Here is a 20850-nt window from a genome sequence, read left to right on the forward strand (position 1 = left end):
ATGCGACAGTATTTGTGATAAAGTTCTGAATCAACAAAGTCCGATTCAGTTTAACACAAAATGTCTTTTACTGCCTCTGTGTCATTTCACTTGGCAAAGTAAATGTCTCTTTCACAAATACTTGTTTGAAAACAGTTGTCATCCTCGACAGTATCATTCTTGATAAGGCAAATGTTCATAAACCAAAACAATTGTTTACTTCAGGATTCAAAACCAAGTATTGACGCATCAATTATTCTTCAATTGAAATACTTTTGTCAGGATAGCACAGCAACTACCTTTGATACCACAGTTTGTCAAAATGATAATTAGCGTTAACAAGTTCTCTCCACCACACATTTCTGCCACAACAACACTTCCTCAAAATATCTTCTTCTTTCCTTGTATACTCGCCTGCCAGGACCAACTACTAATCATCCCTTTCCTGGTTCCCTCTCCTGCAAGGAAGATAAACTCCTATAATTGCGAGTAATTTAATGAGCAATATTTGTTCCAGAGTTCTCCCCACCAGTATCCCTTCTGAGGAGGCTGAACAATGGCTGCCTCTTTTTATAGTCTCCGGGTTCGTGCCAATGTGGGTTACAGGTTCCCCCAAGCTGTTGTCCCAAGGAAGGAGGATTCCGCCCAGGTTGCATCCTTGCTGCTTTTTGATAGCCCCTTCGCTGTTGGATATGTGGGTGACAAGTATCCCCAGGTTGGTATCGTAGATGGGAAGTTGTGCCTTAGTTGCCTCTTTACTGCTGCTGTTGACTTTTGGCTGTTGGCAATGTGGGTTACAGGTCAATTGGTTTCCCATAAGAGGGGAGTTGGACACTTGAAGCCTCTGCTTTGTATGTATTCGGTATTCAAATGTATTGGATACAGCCCAGTGCCAGGCTTGTAGCATCCGGGGGTCACCTTTAGTATCAGCCCAACTCGCTGGTCTTCTGTGATGTCTCTGCGGCTTCTGTGGTGGACCTTCTTGTGTTCCGTGTCTCTGTTGCCAGCTCCTGCGTAACTTCAGCGCTCTGCCCGGCTGTTCATTGGAGCTCTGACCGTTCCGTAGGGTCTCTGCATCCACTTCTTCAATGAAGCAGCTCGTGGTGTGTTGGGAACTTGTTTCCCATACGGTTGGGCTTACCTTCCCGTAGCCGTCCATAACGCTGCTTCCTGTTGCGCTCTCTGCAATGCTGCATGCCTTCTTGTCCCAAAACTGGCGTGCCTTCTGCTTTCACGGCAAACCCTGCATTCCAAACTGCTGCTGCCTCTCCTACTCCTTCGGTGCCTTCTCTCTAGTGTAGCTTATTCTTGGATTTAAAGGTCCCGCTCAGGTGCCTTGCACTAAGACGGCTAGTCTGCTCATCATGATCAATGGCACCTTTAATCCTCATTGACTGAGTCCCTCTTCCTCGTCCCAATACCACAGGCATTATGGACCCTGGAGTCCATAGTGGTTTCAGTCTTTGTCTTTGTTGCTTTGTAAACAGAGTTTTCAGGGTTAGGGGATATATAAAAGAGTTGTGTTTTACACTTGGGGTTAGGATCTCTATTTGATAGAATCATAACAATGTGATCTACAAGAGTACCATTAGCAACCCCAAATATTGGTCTGGGTTTTCTGTTGGTACTCTTGTTCAGAGGAGAATTGCTTAGCATTTTGGTGCTGGACTGCCCAAGTGGGTGCGGCCAGACTGATATGCAAATGCATAGTTCTTCTCTGTGAATTCTCCTCATGATGAGATTAAATCTGCAGTTCAACAGGACACCTATATTTTTTTCCATGTTTAGAAAGCAGCCATCATGGAAATGGAATTGACCGCTTTGAACAGCGTATTCACGACATTTAGTTTTCTTGCATGTAAATATTGAGAGGCCAACTGGGGTTTGGTTCGGGTTTTAGCTTTAACATTTAGATTTTTAGATAACCAATGCAGCTCAAGATAAATGGTGATTAGATGAGAACAAATATATACGCGAGTACCTGCTTGGGTTGCGCTGCTCCTCCGGCTCTCAATTAAATCTGGGCAGAGACCCTCCTCCATCAGATGGATTAAGGGATTGAGTCCACTACCTAAAGTGAGCAATGTTTGACCAGACTTTTTCGGTATGCTTTAAATAAAAAAGTTTCTGTGCTAGGAGCGCTACTCTCTCTGAGGTTCATGAATCGCTATTGTGAAGTGCCCTGCCTAATTTCTTGCGAACAACAGGAAAGTCACTCAGGGCAGCGGTTTGCATGCAGCCTAGTTTAGGCTGCCCCCGGGGGTCGGGGGCTTTCGGAAGAAGAAACCTGCAATGTAAGCAAACAGGCTATTTATAGGTTTGCCCAACCCCTGGAGCCCAATGCAGCCCCAGGTGCACTTTGAGAACACAGCCAACCCTCAATCACCAATCAGGTGAGGTGGACTCTCTTGGTGAAAGGTCCTGCAAGTAGAGAGGTGAATGGAGTATACAGTCAGCCAACCCCAGTTTCTGAATGTGGGTTATTGGAGCAGGTAGTGCCTGGCGGTGGAAGCGTTTGTAATATGATACAAGGACTGTAGAGGATTGGAGGCAGTTGGAGGCGTTAGGTGGGGCCAAGGCCAGATTGAGAGTGCAGAGGAGGTGGCACCGAGTTGGAGGGGGGAGTAAAAGATGGAGGTACGGTTGACTGTAAGAGCAGGAAGCTTGGCCCAAAGTTGGGTTGAGACAGCAGGAGGTGGTATGGAACCTTGGTAGGGAGAGCAGAGCAGAGCAGGAGTAGAGGAATATATAAGAAAGGAAGTTCAGTGCACCCCTGAAGGTGGAGAGGGGGCCAGAGGATTTGAGACTTGTAGGAGGGACTCCTGGCTCCAACCCTTGGAACAACTAGAGTTGTACCTACAGCTGGTAGGGGCAATGCAGTGGTAAATCAAGAGAACTAAGGGACCAGACTATGACCTGAACTTGTGAAAGAGACTTTGAGCTAGGCAGCTGTAGGTGTGGGACGCAGGACGGTCTGCATCTATCTAGCCAACCAGGAGCAACAACAGAAGGGGACTTTGCTCCCCAGGGCGAGAGACTTTACTTTATGTCAGACTTGCTTTGTTATCACAGAGCTTTTCCCTTTGCTGTTTTGACTTTTGTGTTGATCATTTTAGTCTGTAAAATTAAACTCATCTTCTGAGTCCAGTCCGTTGTGTATGCCACCCTAACTCCATGACTGCATGCAGTTTTTAAGCACACCTTGCTAGAGTGTCTTGATTTGCTCCCGCAAGTCCGCCTACAGTTTTGCCGCAAAGCATCCTTCATCTGCCCAAGCTAGTTTCCAGCTCAGCAGTACCCTGGCACCAATTTTAAAATTAGCCTCCTATGGTAATGGATCCTGGTATGCAGGTTCTGCTCTTTCCTGCTCCTTAAAGTTGGAAGGCTTATTTATTTTCTCTTAAGCTGGTGGCTGGGCTCCCCTTAGGTGAACATGGCATATGTGCTTAAACTAATGTCTAAACGCTTAACACATTTTATATCCTGCATTACTCCATTATTGTTAAATAAGTACTTTCATTGAGTATATTACTATGAATTGCTATAATTGCAATATATTTTGGATTTCTACGTAACATTTTAATTGCGCTTTCTTAACATTTCAAAAAGTGCACTCGTACCTAAATTGTATGTCTTATTTTTTTCTCTTAGCTCCATGTTTCCCAGCACCCAATATTACCTGCAAGGATCCAAGTGGTAATGAGACCAGATTTACTGGTAAAGAAATTGGGTTTTACAAGCCCATACAGTGCCGTAACGTGTAAGTATATTAGTCTTTGAAATGGTGGTGATCTGTGATATGAGTGTACAGTAATACCTTGACAGTTTTGATTGTAGCACAGTTTGTATTTTCAAAATCTCCATTATTATTGTTTCTTAATTTTAGACTTTGATGATGTACAATTGTGACAAGGGTGAGATGTGTTTTATCCCTGGCATGATTTCAGCTGAAAAAGCTTTCCTCTTTGAATTGAAAAATGCATCTAAAAAGTGAATCTGTCCTTTACACAACTGCTTTAAATGGAAGGCGGGTAGGCGGAGCATCAGAATCTTACTGTGGACGTTGGTGATTTCAGTCAGGTTTTTTTTCTCTCATTTTGTTTAGTCACTTCCATACATAGCGGGGTTTGAAATTAAGATCCAATGAGCAGGTGATAAAACCAGCCATATGATCCATGTTTCCATGTCTTCTAGATGTATTCAAATTCTTCATTATTTACATTCTCAAATACTCAAAACTAATGACACATGTATGTTTCTAAGGCACCAGTTGGCCTGGGAAGCCAAAAGTTGCTCCTGTTGGCTTTAAGCTAACCAGGCTCTCCTAGGATAGACCTAGGCTCTCCTAGGATAGAAGCAGGAGCTAAATGGCTCCCAGCAATTTCGATACTGCTGTTGCTCTTAAGAACCATGGTAAATTGAGGATCTGTGTGGACCTCAGAGATTTGAACATAAATATTCTAGGTGACCAATAACCCCTTCCACAGATTAGAGATGCTGAACTGTAGAAAGGGAGAGATGTGATGTGTTCATTACTTTGGATCTTTCAGTAGCATATCATTAGATAAAATTGACAGAAGACTGCAAACATCTGTGATCCTTTGTAACGCCGTTTGGAATGTATAGATACTTCAGGGTGCTGTTTGTATTGGAATCGACTGCTGCTGTTTTACAGATGATTAGGTCTCACATTTTGAAAGGAATGAAAGGTGCCATGGTATATGGGGATGATATACTGGTTTATGGGAAAGGAGAAGCTGAACACAACAGACTACATAAGTACTGAATAGCCAGAAGGAGAGTGGGGATTAACAATTGACCCAGGTTTATACAAATTTGATGCCAAAGATGTGGAATATTTAGGACAAGTAATTGGTGGGCATGGTTATAAACTAAAGGAAGGAGCTATAGGTGATTTAGAGAAGTGCCTAGACCCAAGAGTACAGGCGATTTGAGGTCCTTCTGATGGCATTGCAATACATTTGTGAGAAACTTTGCAGAACCCGTGTTGCCGCTACGCCGAATGTGAGCAAGCTCTGAAATGAATTTGGAAGGTTATAGTTGGAGTGCCAGCTTTAGTCATTGTGGTGTGATGAATCTGATGCTGTTATCACTCCTTTCCTGGAGGGTTCTCCTCATGTGGCCAGGGGACGGCAGCTGCTACCAGATCTTGACTGGGGGTGGTTATGTTTGGGAGGATCACATCAGCGTAGGTGACCCTTGTGGAGGGGAGTTGACATCATGGCTTTCCCTTTTCCCTTCTAGGGATGTCTCCTCTGTTCCTCATGCCTTGATGGCCTATTGTAATGATTCCCTTCAACCACCCACAAGACTTGCTAATGGCATCTTGCTAAATCTTATAATCTAAATAATGACAAGACCCTATTTTCGAACCCATGCAGGGTTCGACATTGAGATTTGATGAGCAGGAGCTAAAACCAGCTCCTGGGTGTCAGGCATTAGCCTGTAGGCAGGAGCTACTGCAGGGGAACCAGGAGCTACCAGAGATGCTCCTTTAACTTTTTGTCCATTTTGTATGAACCATTGTGTTTAAATGTGTATTAGATGTGTTCTAATCTTTCTTGAATAACATTCTCAAATACTAAAAGTTAATCACATTTACATGTTTGGAAGGCACCGTTTGGCCCTAGGAGCCAAAAGTAGCTCCTGGTAGCAGTTGGTTTCAAGCTAAACAGGTTCTACTATGCTAGAAGCAGGAGCTAAATACCTCCCAGCTCCCCTCCATTTTGATCCCTGCCATGCACATAAATCATTTGATAATACTGGGACGAAAAAAGCGGAATGCAGTAATAAGGATCACTAGAGCACGGAAACCAACACCACACTCTAGTCGTTTGGAAAGAAGCATGCATTTTCGTGGCAATTAAAACCCAAACAGCAGAAGAAGAGAGAGAGAAGACGATAGGAGCAGGCAGTTCCAATCAGGTGGAGAGACGGCTTGGGGAGAACTCGGCTGCAGGCGATGCCGGAGGGCGAACAGGAAACCAGAGCAGTGCTGCCCAGTGAAGAGGACTACGGGAACTGTTCTTGGCAGGGCAAAGCAGAAGCAAGACGCTCTACCAGTCTGTCTGTGAGCAGCAACAGTAGCCGAGCAACTCGGACGCCAAAGCGACCCCAGGAAGCTGGCAAGCCTTTTGGGAGGATGTGGGACGTCTGGGTGCTGAAAGGCAGATACCGCGCAGCCTGGGAAGTCATAAAGAAGTTGATTGAGAAAGTGAGACATCTTTTCAAGTGGAAGGTAAACCATAAACTAACAGAGGGTTGTGGTCCCAACACGTGGTCTGTGCGAGTCCGAGACGCGTACATAAAGTGAACTTCATAAGAAAGTCCTGGCAGAAGAGTATACCAGACGAAGCCAGGTATCCTGAAAGGAAAATCCTAAGGAAGACCCATACCCTTAGGATGTGTATTGAATGAGGAAAATAACCTGGCAGGAGAGTATACAAGGTGTCTTGTGAGTCTAGAACCCACACTCAAGTTGTGATTTTTTTTTTAAAGGAGAATCCCATGGAAGATCCATGCCTTTTGGGATTTAAGTAATACTGAATGTCATAAACAGCCTGGGGAAGAGTGTCATTTCTCCTGGAGTAAATTGTGATGCCAAGAAGAGGAAGCTATCCTTTTGGGCTACTAAGTAGTTGTTTCTTTGAAAATTTGCTTTGCTGTGAAGAAACCTGAGGAAGGAGTAATTCCCTGGAACTGTGAAGATGATCTACTATGGTTGGAGCTATACCTTTTTGTTGAACTCAAACATTTTGGCACCTTCAAGATCTAAGACCTATCCTTCACCTCTTTTAATTAGTTCTAGAATGCGAGAGCTATGATAGGATTTTGCACACAGGACATTTTTGCTTTAGACATCTTGATGGAAGACAGACTGTAGTTTTGGTTGAGGTAGGGAAATGCCTCCTAGAGTGGGGACAGTGATGCTTTTCCCAACACATTTTATTATTTAAATAAAGGTTTATAGCAACCACTATGTGCTCTGTGTCCGTGTCTCATTCCTGGATCCTCACAGTGGATTCTAGTATTAAGTGGTTTGGAGCGGTACTATCACAAGTAATTGATGGAAAGGAAAAGATAATTTATGCCTCACGTTATTGAAAGGGAACTGTTAGCTTGTGTGTGTGTGGGGAATCGGGGTTGGAAATTAAGGTTCGACGAGCTGAAGCTAAAACCAGCTCCTCCGTGTCGGACATCGCCCAATAAAAAGAAGCTATCACTGGGGAGCCAGAATCGAGGATACAGTCAATTGCTAAATAGCTCAAGGCAATTCTGAACCCTGGGAATGCATTTATTATATTTTTTACATTTTATTAATTTATATAGCACCCAGACCCGGAGGTATCACAGCTCTTGTACAGGTGGTGAAACACAGTCAAAAGCAGGAGTGAACGTTTCTTTCTGAGGTGATCTGTGAGAGTTTTCCATTGGTTGGTAGCAGTCGCGCAGAAGCTGTATCCCCCTGCTCCTTTACGGTGGAAATGGGGGTGAATAGTGAGCGGCTTGATGCAGAACGGAGTCATTGAATCACTGGTTTTGCAGCTATGCGGGATGAGGTAAGAGGGGACGTTCCGGTGGAGACGAAAGTTGGCATGGAGAAGTGTTTTAAAGTTAATTCTGGCTTTTTCTGGAAGCCAGTGAACTTCCCTTCTTGCTGCTGAGATATGGTTGGTGGGTTTGATGTCTAGGGCTGCCCTAAGTGTCTGATTTTGTAGGAGTTGAAGTTTTGCCAATTTCTTGGAAGAGCTGCCAGTGAGCAGCAAGTTTCAATAGTTGAGCTTACTCCCAATGATAACCCATGCAAGGGTGAGGCAGTTTGTGTGCGAGATGAATTTCCTACTCGGGGATATGAGCTTGTGAAGGATGCCAGTGCGTTGATGTGGCGGGACATGTTAAGTTTAGCATCAAGATATAAGCACATGCTCGTTCCCATCAGTGGGAAAGGAAGCATGGGATGTGTCCTTGGTGCCTAGCCGGTTGGAGGAGCCTACAATGAGAAGCTGTCTTTTTGTCATTTAGATAAAGGTTGTGGGTTGCCACCCAGCTCTGTATAGCACTGTAAGTCTGATTGCTGACTTCGACGTCATGGGCGTAGTTCCCTGAGATCGGCAGCAGATCTTGCGTGTCATCTGCAAAGTTTGTCTAAGCGTCTAGAGCATCGAGGTGATCAAAAATCAGTTTAGTGTTGGTTTTGTAGAGTGGTGGGGAGATGCAAGAGCTTTGAGGGATGCCACATGGAACCGCGAAGGGATCTGCAGAGTAGCCCCCCTATATGAAGACTTTGGAGGTGTGTTCACTCAGGAAGGATTTGATTGAGTGAACTGCTGCTGTGAAAGGTGTTGGCAGAGGACATTGTGGTCTACGAGGTCAAATGCCGCAGACAGTTCAAGGAGGAGTAGAATGGTCAAGTTGCCTGATTCACAGATGTGGTCGAGTTGGATTTTTAGGTCCAAGAGAGCTGTTTGTGTGCGTGTTTTGGTCTGAATCCGGATTGTCTTGAGCCTAGAGGCTGATGCTGTTCAAGGTAGTTTTGAATTTGGCAATAGGCCATGTGGTCAAGGATTTTGAGGAGTAAGGGGACAGTGGTGATGGATCGGTAGTTGGTAGAAAGGGTGGAATTGAGGTATGGTTTCTTGATAAGGGGGTGGAACCATGCCATTTTGAGGCACGTGGGAACATTGTTGGAGCTGAAGAAGGTGTTGACAAAATCGGAAAGTGCTGGGGTGAGTATGGTTGCGCAGAGTTTGACAATGTGGGCAGGGCAGGCATCACCTTTGCAGTTGGAGGGTTTGAAGTGCTGGACTGTGGTGGTGGTGATATCTTCTGTGGAGATGGAATTGGGGGATCTTTGCAGGGGTTGGGGGGCTGAGGTGACATGGGTCGGGGGTTTGGACAGGAGTTGTTTGTTGCATTCCTTGAGATGATATGGATGGGGCAAAACATTTGTAGTGAGGACTGACTATTCACCATTAATTGAAGTATTATCAATGAAAGGCATGGAAAGGCCACATCATGCCTAGCCAGAATTATTTTGAAAATGCAAGAATTTGATTACACCTTAGACTATTTAGCAGGACCTCTGTATAGAATAGCCGATAATTATCACGTTTGCCGATTTGAAAGTCGAGGGCACAGCATTAGAGGCGATAGTAGCTAGTGGTGTTATTTCTAGTTATTAATGCAGTAATTCCCAGACAACAGTGTTTTTAAACTGTTTATTAATGTTTAAAAGCCATATAAAATACCAAAAGAACCACCTCCCCACCCCATTCCAGCCCAGTCTGTGTATACCCAGACTTGGCGTCGTCCTCTTCCCCCATGCCTGTACATTGACCTTAAGTACCTGCACTGTTTGCTGGCAATCCCTTCACAGTATAGTTCATCCTAAGCCTTCCTGTGGCTGGGCAATATCTTACCTCAAGGAGGGAGGTGACCTGGGAAGCCTGTAAATCGTGCAGAAGAATGTTCCATGCAAGTCCCTTATTTCCATTTCCCTCCTCCTCCTGCGCCCCTTTTCGCGCACAATCAGCTGCTCTGCTGCCATACACCGTTGTGCATCAGCTGGACATTGTGCCAACACAGGGGCCTTGGAGCATTTCCAGCGATTCATTCTACGTTTGCTAACAGTAACATGAAAGATGTCATTCTTTTCCTTTGGTCTCCTCGACTTCCCCCGGGCACAACCCCTAGTAAGCATATGTTGGTGGAGCAGTCCAGTTGGCTTGCCAATAGTGCATTTATTCTTGACACACCTTGCCAATAATCTCCAATTACTGGGCACGTCCACATCATGTGCTAAAAGCATGGTGAGTTTGGGCTGCATCTGGGGCACGGATGTGGGTGACCTGGCTGCATCATATGTAATTTCTGGGGGGGTCATATAGACCCTGTGTCGGATGTTATATCAACTTACACCGGGCGTTCCTGGAAACTTTGGTGACGCAAATGTATATTTTATTCCTTTCTGGGTCCTCAAAAGTTGTTTCCATATCCTTTTCCCATGGATCCTTTATCTAAAGCTGGGACTGTGCTCTGCTATTCTTTATGCAGATTATAGTCTGGATATGACATGCCCTTAATTTCCTGTGGTGAGGATTTATGTTATGTTATGTTAATAATTCTTATAAAACGCACAGTCGCACAGAGGCATCATGGCGCTAGGACAGATGGAGACAGCCCCATGAAGATTCAAAATAGGTAGGTTTTGACCCACCTTCTAAACTCTAAATAGTTAGGGGTCTTCTTGATGGTAAGTGGAAGGATAGTGTGTAGGACTGGAGTGGTCAGGGCTTACTCTGGTATTGTGTCTCACATAGCTGTCGGAGTGCTAGTTAGTCTTGCATAATTTAGTATCTGACCTTTGGGCATCTGATATCTCTCTGCCTAGGCGTTTAAGAACAACAGGGTCCCCCCCATCATAGAAGTCTCTTATCGTCCATCACCCCCTACTCTTCATCACACTTGGCGTCTCCCATGTCCCTTGTATTCTCTGGCATCAGCCCTCAGGTGAATGTTGGGGCTGTATTCCTCTCCCAGCTGTAGCTCGGCGTGCACCCTATACCATGCCGGCCTGACCACTGTGCTCAGACAAGACCCTTCCGCCTCCCCGTTTCCCCTCCAGAGCAGCTCTAACCGCGTATGATGCTTCTTGAGCTTCCCCACCAACTGCCTGTCCATGCCCCCGATTTCCCCATCTGGTGCCATGTTGCAATTGTGTTGCCAGGAAGTATAGTTCAAAGCCTGGGAGAGCCAGCCCCCCCTCCCCCTCCTGGTGTCACTTGCGCAGTGTGGCCAGTGATGCCCTCTACCGCTTCCCTCCCCACAGTCTGGTATTCTACTGTCTAGCAGTTTGAAGAAGGGGGGACCTGGCCCTGTGTGGAATGTTGAAGAAAGAGAAAGGGATCCAAGTTGGGGATCCTTCTGTCCCCTGCAGACTTTCTACATACTCCCTTAGGGCGGTCAATAATTCAAATGTACACAGATCATGTACATTTTAAAGGTTTAACAAGCACTCTAAAGTAGACAATTTCATTAAAAAAAATGGTTTAATACATCAAACATAATATATTTAAGGAGAAGCACATTTGCAAACAAGGGGGGTCCAATGTGTTTGGCTGACACGTTTCAAGGTGTCCCTCTTCTTCAGAAAGGGCCTAATTGGACTGTTGATGGAAGTTACACAAAAGAAAAAAACAAAACAGTAGATATGTTGGAACCTATTTCGGCAAATTTCTCGATATACCAAATAGATGTATATAAGTGGAGCCATCATTTAAGGATACTTGCATTCAAAACTTGCAAAGATACTGAAAGTTATAGCGAGCCATGTCAAATAGGCTAACTGGACTAGAGTGAACTATATGATTAGGAGAGAAGTGAGGTGAAAGTTCCCTGTTCGCTAAACTGAGGGATATGTAATGTCTTGACGCTCAGCAATCGTGAAAAGGTAAATGTTATATAGAGAGGAAGTAAACGGCTATAGCAAAATGTGGCACAGGCGCCTCCTTGTCCCCAGGGGGTATCTTGATGGACGTTTCTAATGGTGTATACAAAACCACAGTGAAACGGAGTAAACTCAATGTAAAGCATAATAAGTGATGCTCACCACTCCTATCCAAATAATTCCTAGGCCATACAGGCATTGATATTGTAGTTCACCACAGCTCATCAATCAGGCTCATAGATCTGGAACCGAAATTGTCTAGTCCAGTAATAGAGCAAAAGTGGAAGGTCTCAGGTTGGAGGCATCCCCATGTATGACGTCTCAGCATATACGCTGTAGTCTGCAGAGAAATCGGTATACACAAGATGTGTTCGATGTCATAGTCAACCGAAAAGAAAGTACCAAAACTGAAGGGGGAAAATCAATAAGCATACCTTGTAAGACTAGCGAGGCTTAAGGAGGCTGCTACTTCAGTATTGCAAGAATCAAGCAAAAACAGCATGCAGGTGCTAAGCTTATAGGTTGATGTCTAGAAAAGTAAGTAGAGGGTGACTAAGCGTCATCAAGCGTCATCAGCGAGGTTGCCTTTATACTACAATCACCTACAGTTACCTTATCGGGATAGTAAGCTGAATAGCAACGGCTTCTCTGATATCGAACTTGTCGGTGCGCAGTAATGGCGTGTAGTCCTAACAGAGTACACTTCCCTGGTGAGATCGCTGGTATTTGGTAAGTGAAATAAGGAGTGACGGGCTCAGTGCGCGATACTCACTACGTGGTTAGAATGATGTAGGTGTAGATTAAGTGATAGATTGGACAGCGGCAGTCTCAAGACGAATGTACCTCTAGGTAGTTTATCACTGGAAGTAGCCAGTCATTCCTGCGTAGGTTTCCATGGGAACCTAGGTCCGCGTCTGTTGAGGGTGGCGAGCGGTCGCCGAAATCTGTTCAGTCTGTTGTATAAAAAGTACAGGAAAGGGTAAATAAACCTAGTTAAAGAGGGTGAAGATAGTGTTCAAGTGTGAACATAGTGTTCAAGTTCAAGAGAGACTAACGACAAATAACTTGGAAGTTCGTACGAATCAGATCCGAACAGCGTGCAGAGTCCCAGCGCATCCGTCACCAAGGAGTGTAAGTGTGCAGTGCATGGCGCAATATTAGTTAAGGGTATTCAAATATGGAAACTGAAGAGGGACTCACTGTGGCTGAAGAAGAGGTCGTCCATCTTAGAATGGCTAGAAACTAGGCGACTGAAGCCAAAAAGCGAGCGTTGTCAAGACGAACCCTTCTAAAAACATAAGTGGGTTGAAATATCTATGCAAGTAGGGCCCTAACCCACTGGGAGAAAGGCGTCTACAGCACATGGTCACACCCAGAAGGATGGTGTGTACCCTTACATTAAAGTGACAATAACATTGGGAAAACAGATCAGTATATACACTACTGAACATCATCTACATTCGCATATCATTCTCAAGATAGTCAAGATAAATCAACATACACAGGCATGTCTAAACATCGTTCAGTGTATAGCTCATTAAGCTTGAAGTCAACTAAAGGATGCATGACATTTTGACGTTGCCGATGCCTTTGAATAGAAACATATCATACATCCTATAGATATTCACAGGTTGTCAGTATTACAATAGTAGAAATACCCACGTTGGTGTGTACCCTTGCATTATAGTCACAATAACTATGGGAGATCAAATCAGTATATACATTTCGAGGGGATTGGGTCCTCCGACGTATTCCATATCCATGACAGGTAATGTCCACAGCTGTGCTGCTTCGGAAAATCTTTGGCGTCTGCGTCCTGCGTCGATGACGTCGATGCGCCGTCCCCGAGGACCTCCTCTGACGGCCAACGTCACCCGATGTGATAAGTAGGACGCACAACACCCATAGCCTCAGTTCCGTTTTTTCCACAAACGTGTTCGCTTCGTGAATCTCGGTACGCCTCGACTCGTTGGAGTTTGCTGTTTTCAATTCTCGGTTCGTTGAACCTGTTCGGTTTGTTGTGAAGACCTGTTTGTGGCGATGTCTTCTTCGTCTTCAACCCCGCGTCCGGGCTTCAAGAAATGCGGGGTCTGTGGGTCCAAGATGTCGGTCACGGACTCGCACAACGCCTGCCTCTGGTGCCTCGGGGAGGCCCACGATACGGACGACTGTGGCGACTGCCAGTTGCTCACGGCAAAGGCCTTGCGGGAACGCAAGAAGAAGTTGTCGGTAGGCCGGGTGTCTAAGCCCCGGAAGTTGAGGTCTGCAGGGCTTTCGACGGATGACTCTTGGGGCGACTCTCCGCGTCATCGTCGGAAGTCCAGTGGGTCTCCTTCCAGGAGTCGGTCTCGCCACTCCTCCGCCTCTTCGAGGCATTCCCGGAAGCGTCGGCATAGGTCGCCTTCCCAGTCCTCTTCCGAGGACTCCGCCTGTCGGCGGGTCGCTTATCCCTCCATGCAAGCGACACCGGAGGAATGGGCTTCCTTCGGGAAGCAGATGCTAGCGATTCTTGAATCGCAGGGCACCGGTCCGTCCGCGCCTCCAAGTGGGATCGGTCGGCACCGGTCGAGAGACAACGCTCGTACGCCTTGGGGCTCGGGTGGTCGGCACGGCTCGCGGGAGAGGTCCCGCTCGGACAAGGGTAGCCGTTCTCACCATGCCCGTTCCAGGTCCCGGTCCTAGACGCGCTCGAGACCGCGTGATCCTGTGCCGTCTTCGAAGAAGACGTCGACGCCTGTGGCACCGAGGTCGTCAACGATTTCTCTTGAGGCTCCGCCTCCGAGGGGGTCGTCGACGCCATCGGCGCCTAGGTCGTCGAGAGACACGCTCGGAGCTCCGGCTTCGAGGCCTGTGTCAACGCTGCCGATGCTGACGTCGACGCTGATTCGCTCGACGTCGATGCCTTTTCTGTCGACGCCGGCGCCGACTTGTTCGGCGCCCTCGACGCCTTTCGAGGCGGTGGTGTTGGAAGGGCCCCGTGGTGCCAAGGCCGCTCGGGCAGTTGCCTCTTTGCCCTCGGGCAACGCCGCGGCCACTACCACTCAGTCATGAGGCCAGGTCCCATGGTTCGCCGGTTGGGGGAAGGCTGGCGCAGCATCTTGTAGAGTGGCAAGCCATTACTTTGGATGTGTCGGTTCTGGAGATCATAACCCACGGCTACTGTCTTCAAGCCCTGCTGGAGAAAGGCGCCATAGAACTGGTGCCTGTAGCGGAGAGGAACAAGGGATGGTATTCCCCTTATTTTTTGATATCGAAGGAAGACGGGGGATTGAGACCCATCATGGACTTGCGCGATTTGAACAAACTCCTCAGGAAGGACAAGTTCAAGATGGTGACTTTCTCAAGTCCTCCAGGCCCTTCAACTTCAGGACTGGTTGGTGTCTATCGACCTCAAGGATGCTTACTTCCATGTGCCGATCCATCCCAAGCACAAGAAGTACCTGAGGTTCGCGGTTGGCGACTTGCACTTTCAGTTTCGGGTCCTGCCGTTCGGATTGACCTCCGCCCCGAGGGTTTTCACGAAGCTCATGGTGGTGGTGGCAGCGCATCTCAGGAAAGGGGGGGATTCACGTCTACCCCTACCTGGACGATTGGTTGATCAGGGGGAGCTCTCCCGAGCAAGTCCTGGATCATCTGTCCGTCACCTGCCACTCCCTTCACAGGCTGGGCTTCTCCCTCAATTTAAAGAAGTCCCATTTGACACCAACGCAGCGGCTCCAGTACATCGGAGCAGTGCTTGACATATCCCAGGGGCAGTGTTTTCCTCCTCAGGTGAGGGCTCTTCACATTCAGCAGATGGTGCACAAGTTTCAGTTTGCCCAGAATCTCTCAGCGTCTGAGTTCTTGAGACTGCTCGGCCTCATGGCATCCTGCATTCTTCTGGTGCCAGAGGCTCGTCTGCGGATGAGATCTTTGCAGTGGGCACTCAAGCTCCAGTGTTCTCAGTCCTCCGGCAGGCTGTCGGACCCTGTTCAGGTGCCGCCCTCGGTGGCCCTGCACCTTCTGTGGTGGGCCGTCGAGGGCAATCTGATGAAGGGGGCCCCATTTTGGCTGCCCTGGCCGGAGGTGACGATCGTGACGGACGTATCCTTCACGGGATGGAGAGCTCATGCCAACGAGTTGACGGTCAGCGGTCGTTGGTCTCTGTCGGAGTCCAGACTCCATATCAATTTGTTGGAGCTGAGGGCCGTCAGGCTAGCCCTGAAGGCTTTTTTGCCGACTGTGCGAGGAAAGAGTGTCCTGATTCTAACGGACAACACGGTGGCCATGCACTACCTCAACAAAAAGGGGGGGGGCAGGGTTAATTCCGCTGTGCAGGGAGGCGATGCAGCTGGAATTCTGGGCCATCCAGCTCTGAGCAGACAGAGCTCGATCTCTCACGAGTGAGAGCTGGCTCAGGAGATTCTCCTGGAGATCTTTGCCCTTTGGGGGACCCCTCAAGTGGATCTCTTCGCCTCCAGTGTCAACCGGAAGTGCGAAAGGTTTTGCTCGCAGGAATTTCCTCCAAAAGGAGCCTTAGGAGATGCGTTCGTGGTGGAGTGGTCATTCCCGCTGCTGTACGCGTTTCCTCCAGTCCCCGTCATCCCGCAAGTGCTGCGGAGGTTACGGTGGTTCGTTTCCCGGATGATCCTCATTGCTCTGGCGTGGGCCCAGAGGACGTGGTACCCGGACCTTCCAGACTTGTCCATCTGCCCTCCACGTCGTCTTCCCGACCGAGACGATCTGCTCTCACGGGAGGGGGGGCGTCAGGTTCTCCATCCAGAGGTCAGATCCCTCAATCTTCACGCTTGGCTTCTGAAAGGTTGAGGTATAAGGATTGGGACCTCCCTGAAGACGTGATGGAGGTGTTGCTCTCGACCAGGCGGCCGGTAACTAAGTCTCTGTACCGTTGCTGTTGGAGAAAGTTCTGCGACTGTTGCAGAGTTCAGAATGTGGATCCTTTTGAATGTGACGTTCCCATGGTTCTGTCTTTTTTGCTTTCTTTGGCCCACAGGGGCTTGCAAGTGGGGACCATTAAAGGTTACCTGGCGGCGCTGTCCATATTTAAGCGCTCGTCTGAAGTGTTCCTATTTTAAAATTCCTTTAATTTCGCAGTTTTTGAAAGGGCTAACTAATGTGTTCCCTCCGTCACCTTTTCTGGTGCCAGATTGGGATTTGAACCTTGTTAAGTTTCTTATGGGTGCTCCGTTTGAGCCTTTACATTCTTGCCCTTTGAAGCTGTTAACTCTGAAAACTGTGTTTTTGGCTGCGGTTACTTCCGCTCGCAGAGTGAGTGAGTTACAGGCACTTTCAGTTACGCCACCCTTCACTGTGTTTCATAAGGACAGGGTTGTCCTTAGAGTTCGTCCTCCTTTTCTTCCGAAGGTGGTTTCGGAATTTCATTTGAGCCAGAAGGTGGTTCTTCCGGCGTTCTATCCTCCTCCACATCCTGGTAAGGAAGGGGAGAGGCTCCATAGGCTTGATCCTAGGAGAGCGTTGAGCTTTTATATTTCGCGCATGTCCCAGGTCAGAGTGGATGATCAACTTTTCATTGGTTATGCTGGAAAGCGTTTGGGACAAGCTGTGACGAAACAGACTTTGTCTCGTTGGATTATTTTAGCTATCTCCGAGTGTTACCGCTTGGCGGGTAAGGACCCTCCGGCTGGCTTGCGGCCCATTCTTCCAGGGGAGTGGCTGCGTCTACTGCTCTGCAGAGGGTAGTTCCCATTTGTCACATCTGTGATGCAGCCACCTGGGCTTCAGTACATACTTTTGTACGTCACTATTCCCTCAATTCCATCAGAGGGCAAGATCTGGCCTTTGGCAAGGCAGTTCTCTATTCCGCAATTTGATTGGGCATGCTAAATTTGTATTCTAAATTCTTTCCCACCTTCTTGCTTGGTACTGCTTTGGGAGTCTGTCATAGATATGGAATACGTCGGAGGACCCAAGCCCCTCGAAGAAGTTACTTTCTTACCTGGTAACGTACTTTCGATGGGATGGTCCGACGACGTATTCCATATCGCTCCCTCCCTGCCTTCCCCGCTGCAGAATTTCTTTTGCGATTGCAGCTTTCGTTCCGCAAGGCCTTGTGTGTCTGACTGGCAGAAAACTGGTGGCACACGTTCTGGGAAAAAACTATAACTGAGGCTATGGGCGTCGTGCGTCCTACTTATCACACCGGGTGACGTCGGCCGTCGGAGGAGGTCCTCGGGGACGGCGCATCGATGTCATCGACGCAGGACGCAGACGCGAAAGATTTTCCGAAGCAGCACAGCTGTGGACATTACCTGTCGTAGATATGGAATACGTCGTCGGACCATCCCATCGAAAGAACGTTACCAGGTAAGAAAGTAACTTGTTCTTCTGAGCATAAAGATCTACATTCAAATGTCATTCTCAAGATAGTAAAAAAAGATCTACATACACAGGCATGCCTAAACATAGTTCTGTGTATAACTCATTAAGCTTTAAGTCAACTAAAGGATACATGACAAGTTGCTGATGCCTTTGAATAGAAACATACATCTCACATCCTACAGATATTCACATGTTGTCTGTATTACAATAGGATAAATACCCATGTTGGTGTGTACCCTTGCATTATAGTCACAATGACTCTGGGAGATCAAATCAGCATCTGAGCATAATGATCTACATTCCGATATCTTTCTAAAGATAGTCGAGATAGATCAACATGCCCAAGCATAGTCCTGTATATAGCACATTGAGCTTGAAGTAAACTAGAGGCCACGTAACAGTGATACCCTCTACCGCTTCCCTCCCCACAGTAAGTCTGGTATTCTACTTTCTAGCAGTTTGAAGAAGGGGGACCTGGCCCTGTATGGAATGTTCTCAAATAAGTAAAACGTCCATGGGAGGATCAGCGTTTACAGATCGCCATCATGCCCATTGAGGACAGGGGTGGTAGATTCTGAAAAACAATACTGTCTTCTATTCCCGTAAGTACCCTCCCATTGTTATATTGGAACGTATTTGCTACAGAGTGGTGAACCTGAATGCCCAAACAGCAGGAGTCCTCCCCCCAAAGCAGCCCAACCTCTGGTAGGTCCTACAACGACTTGCCCCTCAGCAAGCCCAGCGGAAACACCAGTGACCTAACCTCATTGACCTGGAAGCTGGAAAGCTCCTCCGGATGATGTTGCGCCTCCAGCATTTTAGGGATGTGCACCCGGGTCTACGCACGTAAAGCAGGACATCGTCCATGTATAGGGAGATGACATGTTGTTGACCTCCCACCCCTATTCCCGAATCGCTGAATTATGTTCTAAAAAGTCTCGCCACTAGCTCCGGCATTAGAGCAGAGAGAACAGGGGATAGAGTGCCTCTGCTTAATTGCCAACTGTGCGATACAACTTCCCTGTTTCTACCTTTGCCAGGGGCTCCTGGTGCAATAGATGGATCCACTGCAGCATGTTTGGGCCTAGACCGTTTGCTTCAAGCACACCGAAAAGCCAATCCCAGTGCTCGGAGTTGAAGTCCTTAGCCAAGTCCAGGGAAACCACCGCCAGTTCCTCCTCCGCCCCCTGAGGTTCATTGTTTTATTTCTGTCCCATACAAAGCCGCATTGATCCTGATGGATCAGTCGGGAGGCTTCCTTCAGGAGCCTAGATGCCAACGCTTTCCCCAGAATGTTGCTGTCTATATTGAATAGTGTGATTGGGCTGTACGATTTCCCTGTGCTGCGGCTCCCTCCCTGGCTTCGACAATACTAAAATAATTGCCTCCCTCATAGATGCCGTGAGGTGCTCTCCCTGAAAGGCCACATAGTCAAGCTGTCTGAGCCGGGGGACGAGCAAATCGGAATACATGTTATAAAATTTTGTCCGGTGACCTTTCGGCCCCTGGTGTTCTTCCATTCCCCAGGTACTCATTCGCTAGCTTGATTTCATCCTCTTTCAGGGGCTCTTGCGCACCCAATCTGGGAAGAGAAGTTTGGTCCAACACGTCCTCCATGTCTGTGTTGTTCATGGGCCACTTACTATCATATAGCCTTTCATAGTATCTTTGGAAAAACATGTTTATGCCCTCCTGTGTTATGATCAGGTTCCGCTCCTCGTACTCAATTTGGGAGATCCGGTTTTAGGACTGCTCCTGTCTGAAAAGCCACGCTTCCGCCCGCAGCCGCCAGGTGAGAGATGCACATGTCCTCCTTCCCCAGATCATTGCAAGCCCTAAGGGAGGCGTGATCCGATAATGTTCTTGGCCATATGTTCAACATCTGGAAATTGGGGAACTGTTCCTTCCCAGCAAAGAGGTAGTCTAAGTGGGTTGTAAGTACCATGTGGATGGCCGCCCTTGCTCTCTCGCCAGTGATCTAGGTGGTCTAGGTCCGCCAGTGTGCGGCTCAAGGATTTGGAGGCCAGTGGCTTGCTACGTTCTTTGTGGTCTGACCTTTCCTGCTGAGGCTGGAGTACACAATTGAAATCTCCTCCCCATACTTTCTCCCTGTGCCTGTGTTACACCATCCACTGGTCATCTTGCGCACACGAATACCCGTGCAGTCACTAAGCCCTCCATCTCAGGTCCTGTTCTGCCTTCCTCTTCTGACCTCATGTCCTCACTCCCTCAAGCAGCACGGCAGCGGCGCACACGAGAGAATTTAACACGCATGATCATATTCACCCATTGCAACGTTGGCAGCTGCCCTGGGTCTTGGAGACAGTCGATGGAGACGCCGTTTTTTTCCTTTGCTCCGTCACGCCCTCAGGAAGACCCGGCACCGGCGTTTTGGAAACTTGGGTCATGTGACAAAGAAACGTGCTACATCATCGGTCACGTGATGGGTCATGTGACACTCCTAGGCCCCTTTAAAACCGGAGAGGGAACGCTCATTCAGTGCTTCACAGCTGACCCAATCAGGCACTGTTCGGTGTCTTCCTGTCTCTGCATCTTGAACCTGGACTACGGACTGTTCTTCTTGGATTCCTGTGTCAAGCCCTTGGATATTGTTTTGCTCTGCTGTTTCAGGACCTTTGAACTGTGTTATTGGACTTCTTTGGATTACCCCCTGGTTACGACAAACTTGGCTGGCTTTTGACCTTGGACCTCTTAACAGATTGTTTTCGGATTTTCCTCTTCTGTTACCTTTTGGAGTACCCTCTCTATACAGGTTTTGCAGTGCCTATTTCTACAACAATCTACGCCTCACCGCTGCCGCTTGCTACACTCTGCAGCCACACGGAACACTTCCATTTTTCATCTTTGTCCTTCCTGTCCCCAGACCCTTGCGGTCAAGGGGTCACCAGTGTTCCTGGTTCCTGGCGTTCTTCGGCACTCAAAAAACCTGTGGCCTCAAGGATTGCTCGGGAAGTTATTTGTATCTTTCTGAGCGGAACTTGTGGACAGAGGCCCCATAATCTTCACAACCATCAAGTCATAACAGCCTGTGACCTCCTTCCCCC

The 20850-nt window shown here is 47.7% G+C and overlaps 1 protein-coding gene across 1 annotated transcript in view; it reads left to right on the forward strand.

Annotated features, from left to right (window-relative positions):
- The window catches only part of TM2D1 (TM2 domain containing 1), a 542128-nt gene that overhangs the window by 74502 nt on the left and 446776 nt on the right, over positions 1 to 20850 (forward strand). Inside the window, exon 3 of the mRNA XM_069642046.1 lies at positions 3631 to 3739. Coding sequence (XP_069498147.1) covers positions 3631 to 3739 — 109 coding nt within the window. The remainder of the gene's footprint in view (positions 1 to 3630; positions 3740 to 20850) is intronic.

The sequence above is a fragment of the Ambystoma mexicanum genome, chromosome 1q (genome assembly GCF_040938575.1).
Source record: "Ambystoma mexicanum isolate Mex_15411 chromosome 1q, UKY_AmexF1_1, whole genome shotgun sequence".
In the NCBI taxonomy this organism is placed as follows: Eukaryota; Metazoa; Chordata; class Amphibia; order Caudata; family Ambystomatidae; genus Ambystoma; species Ambystoma mexicanum.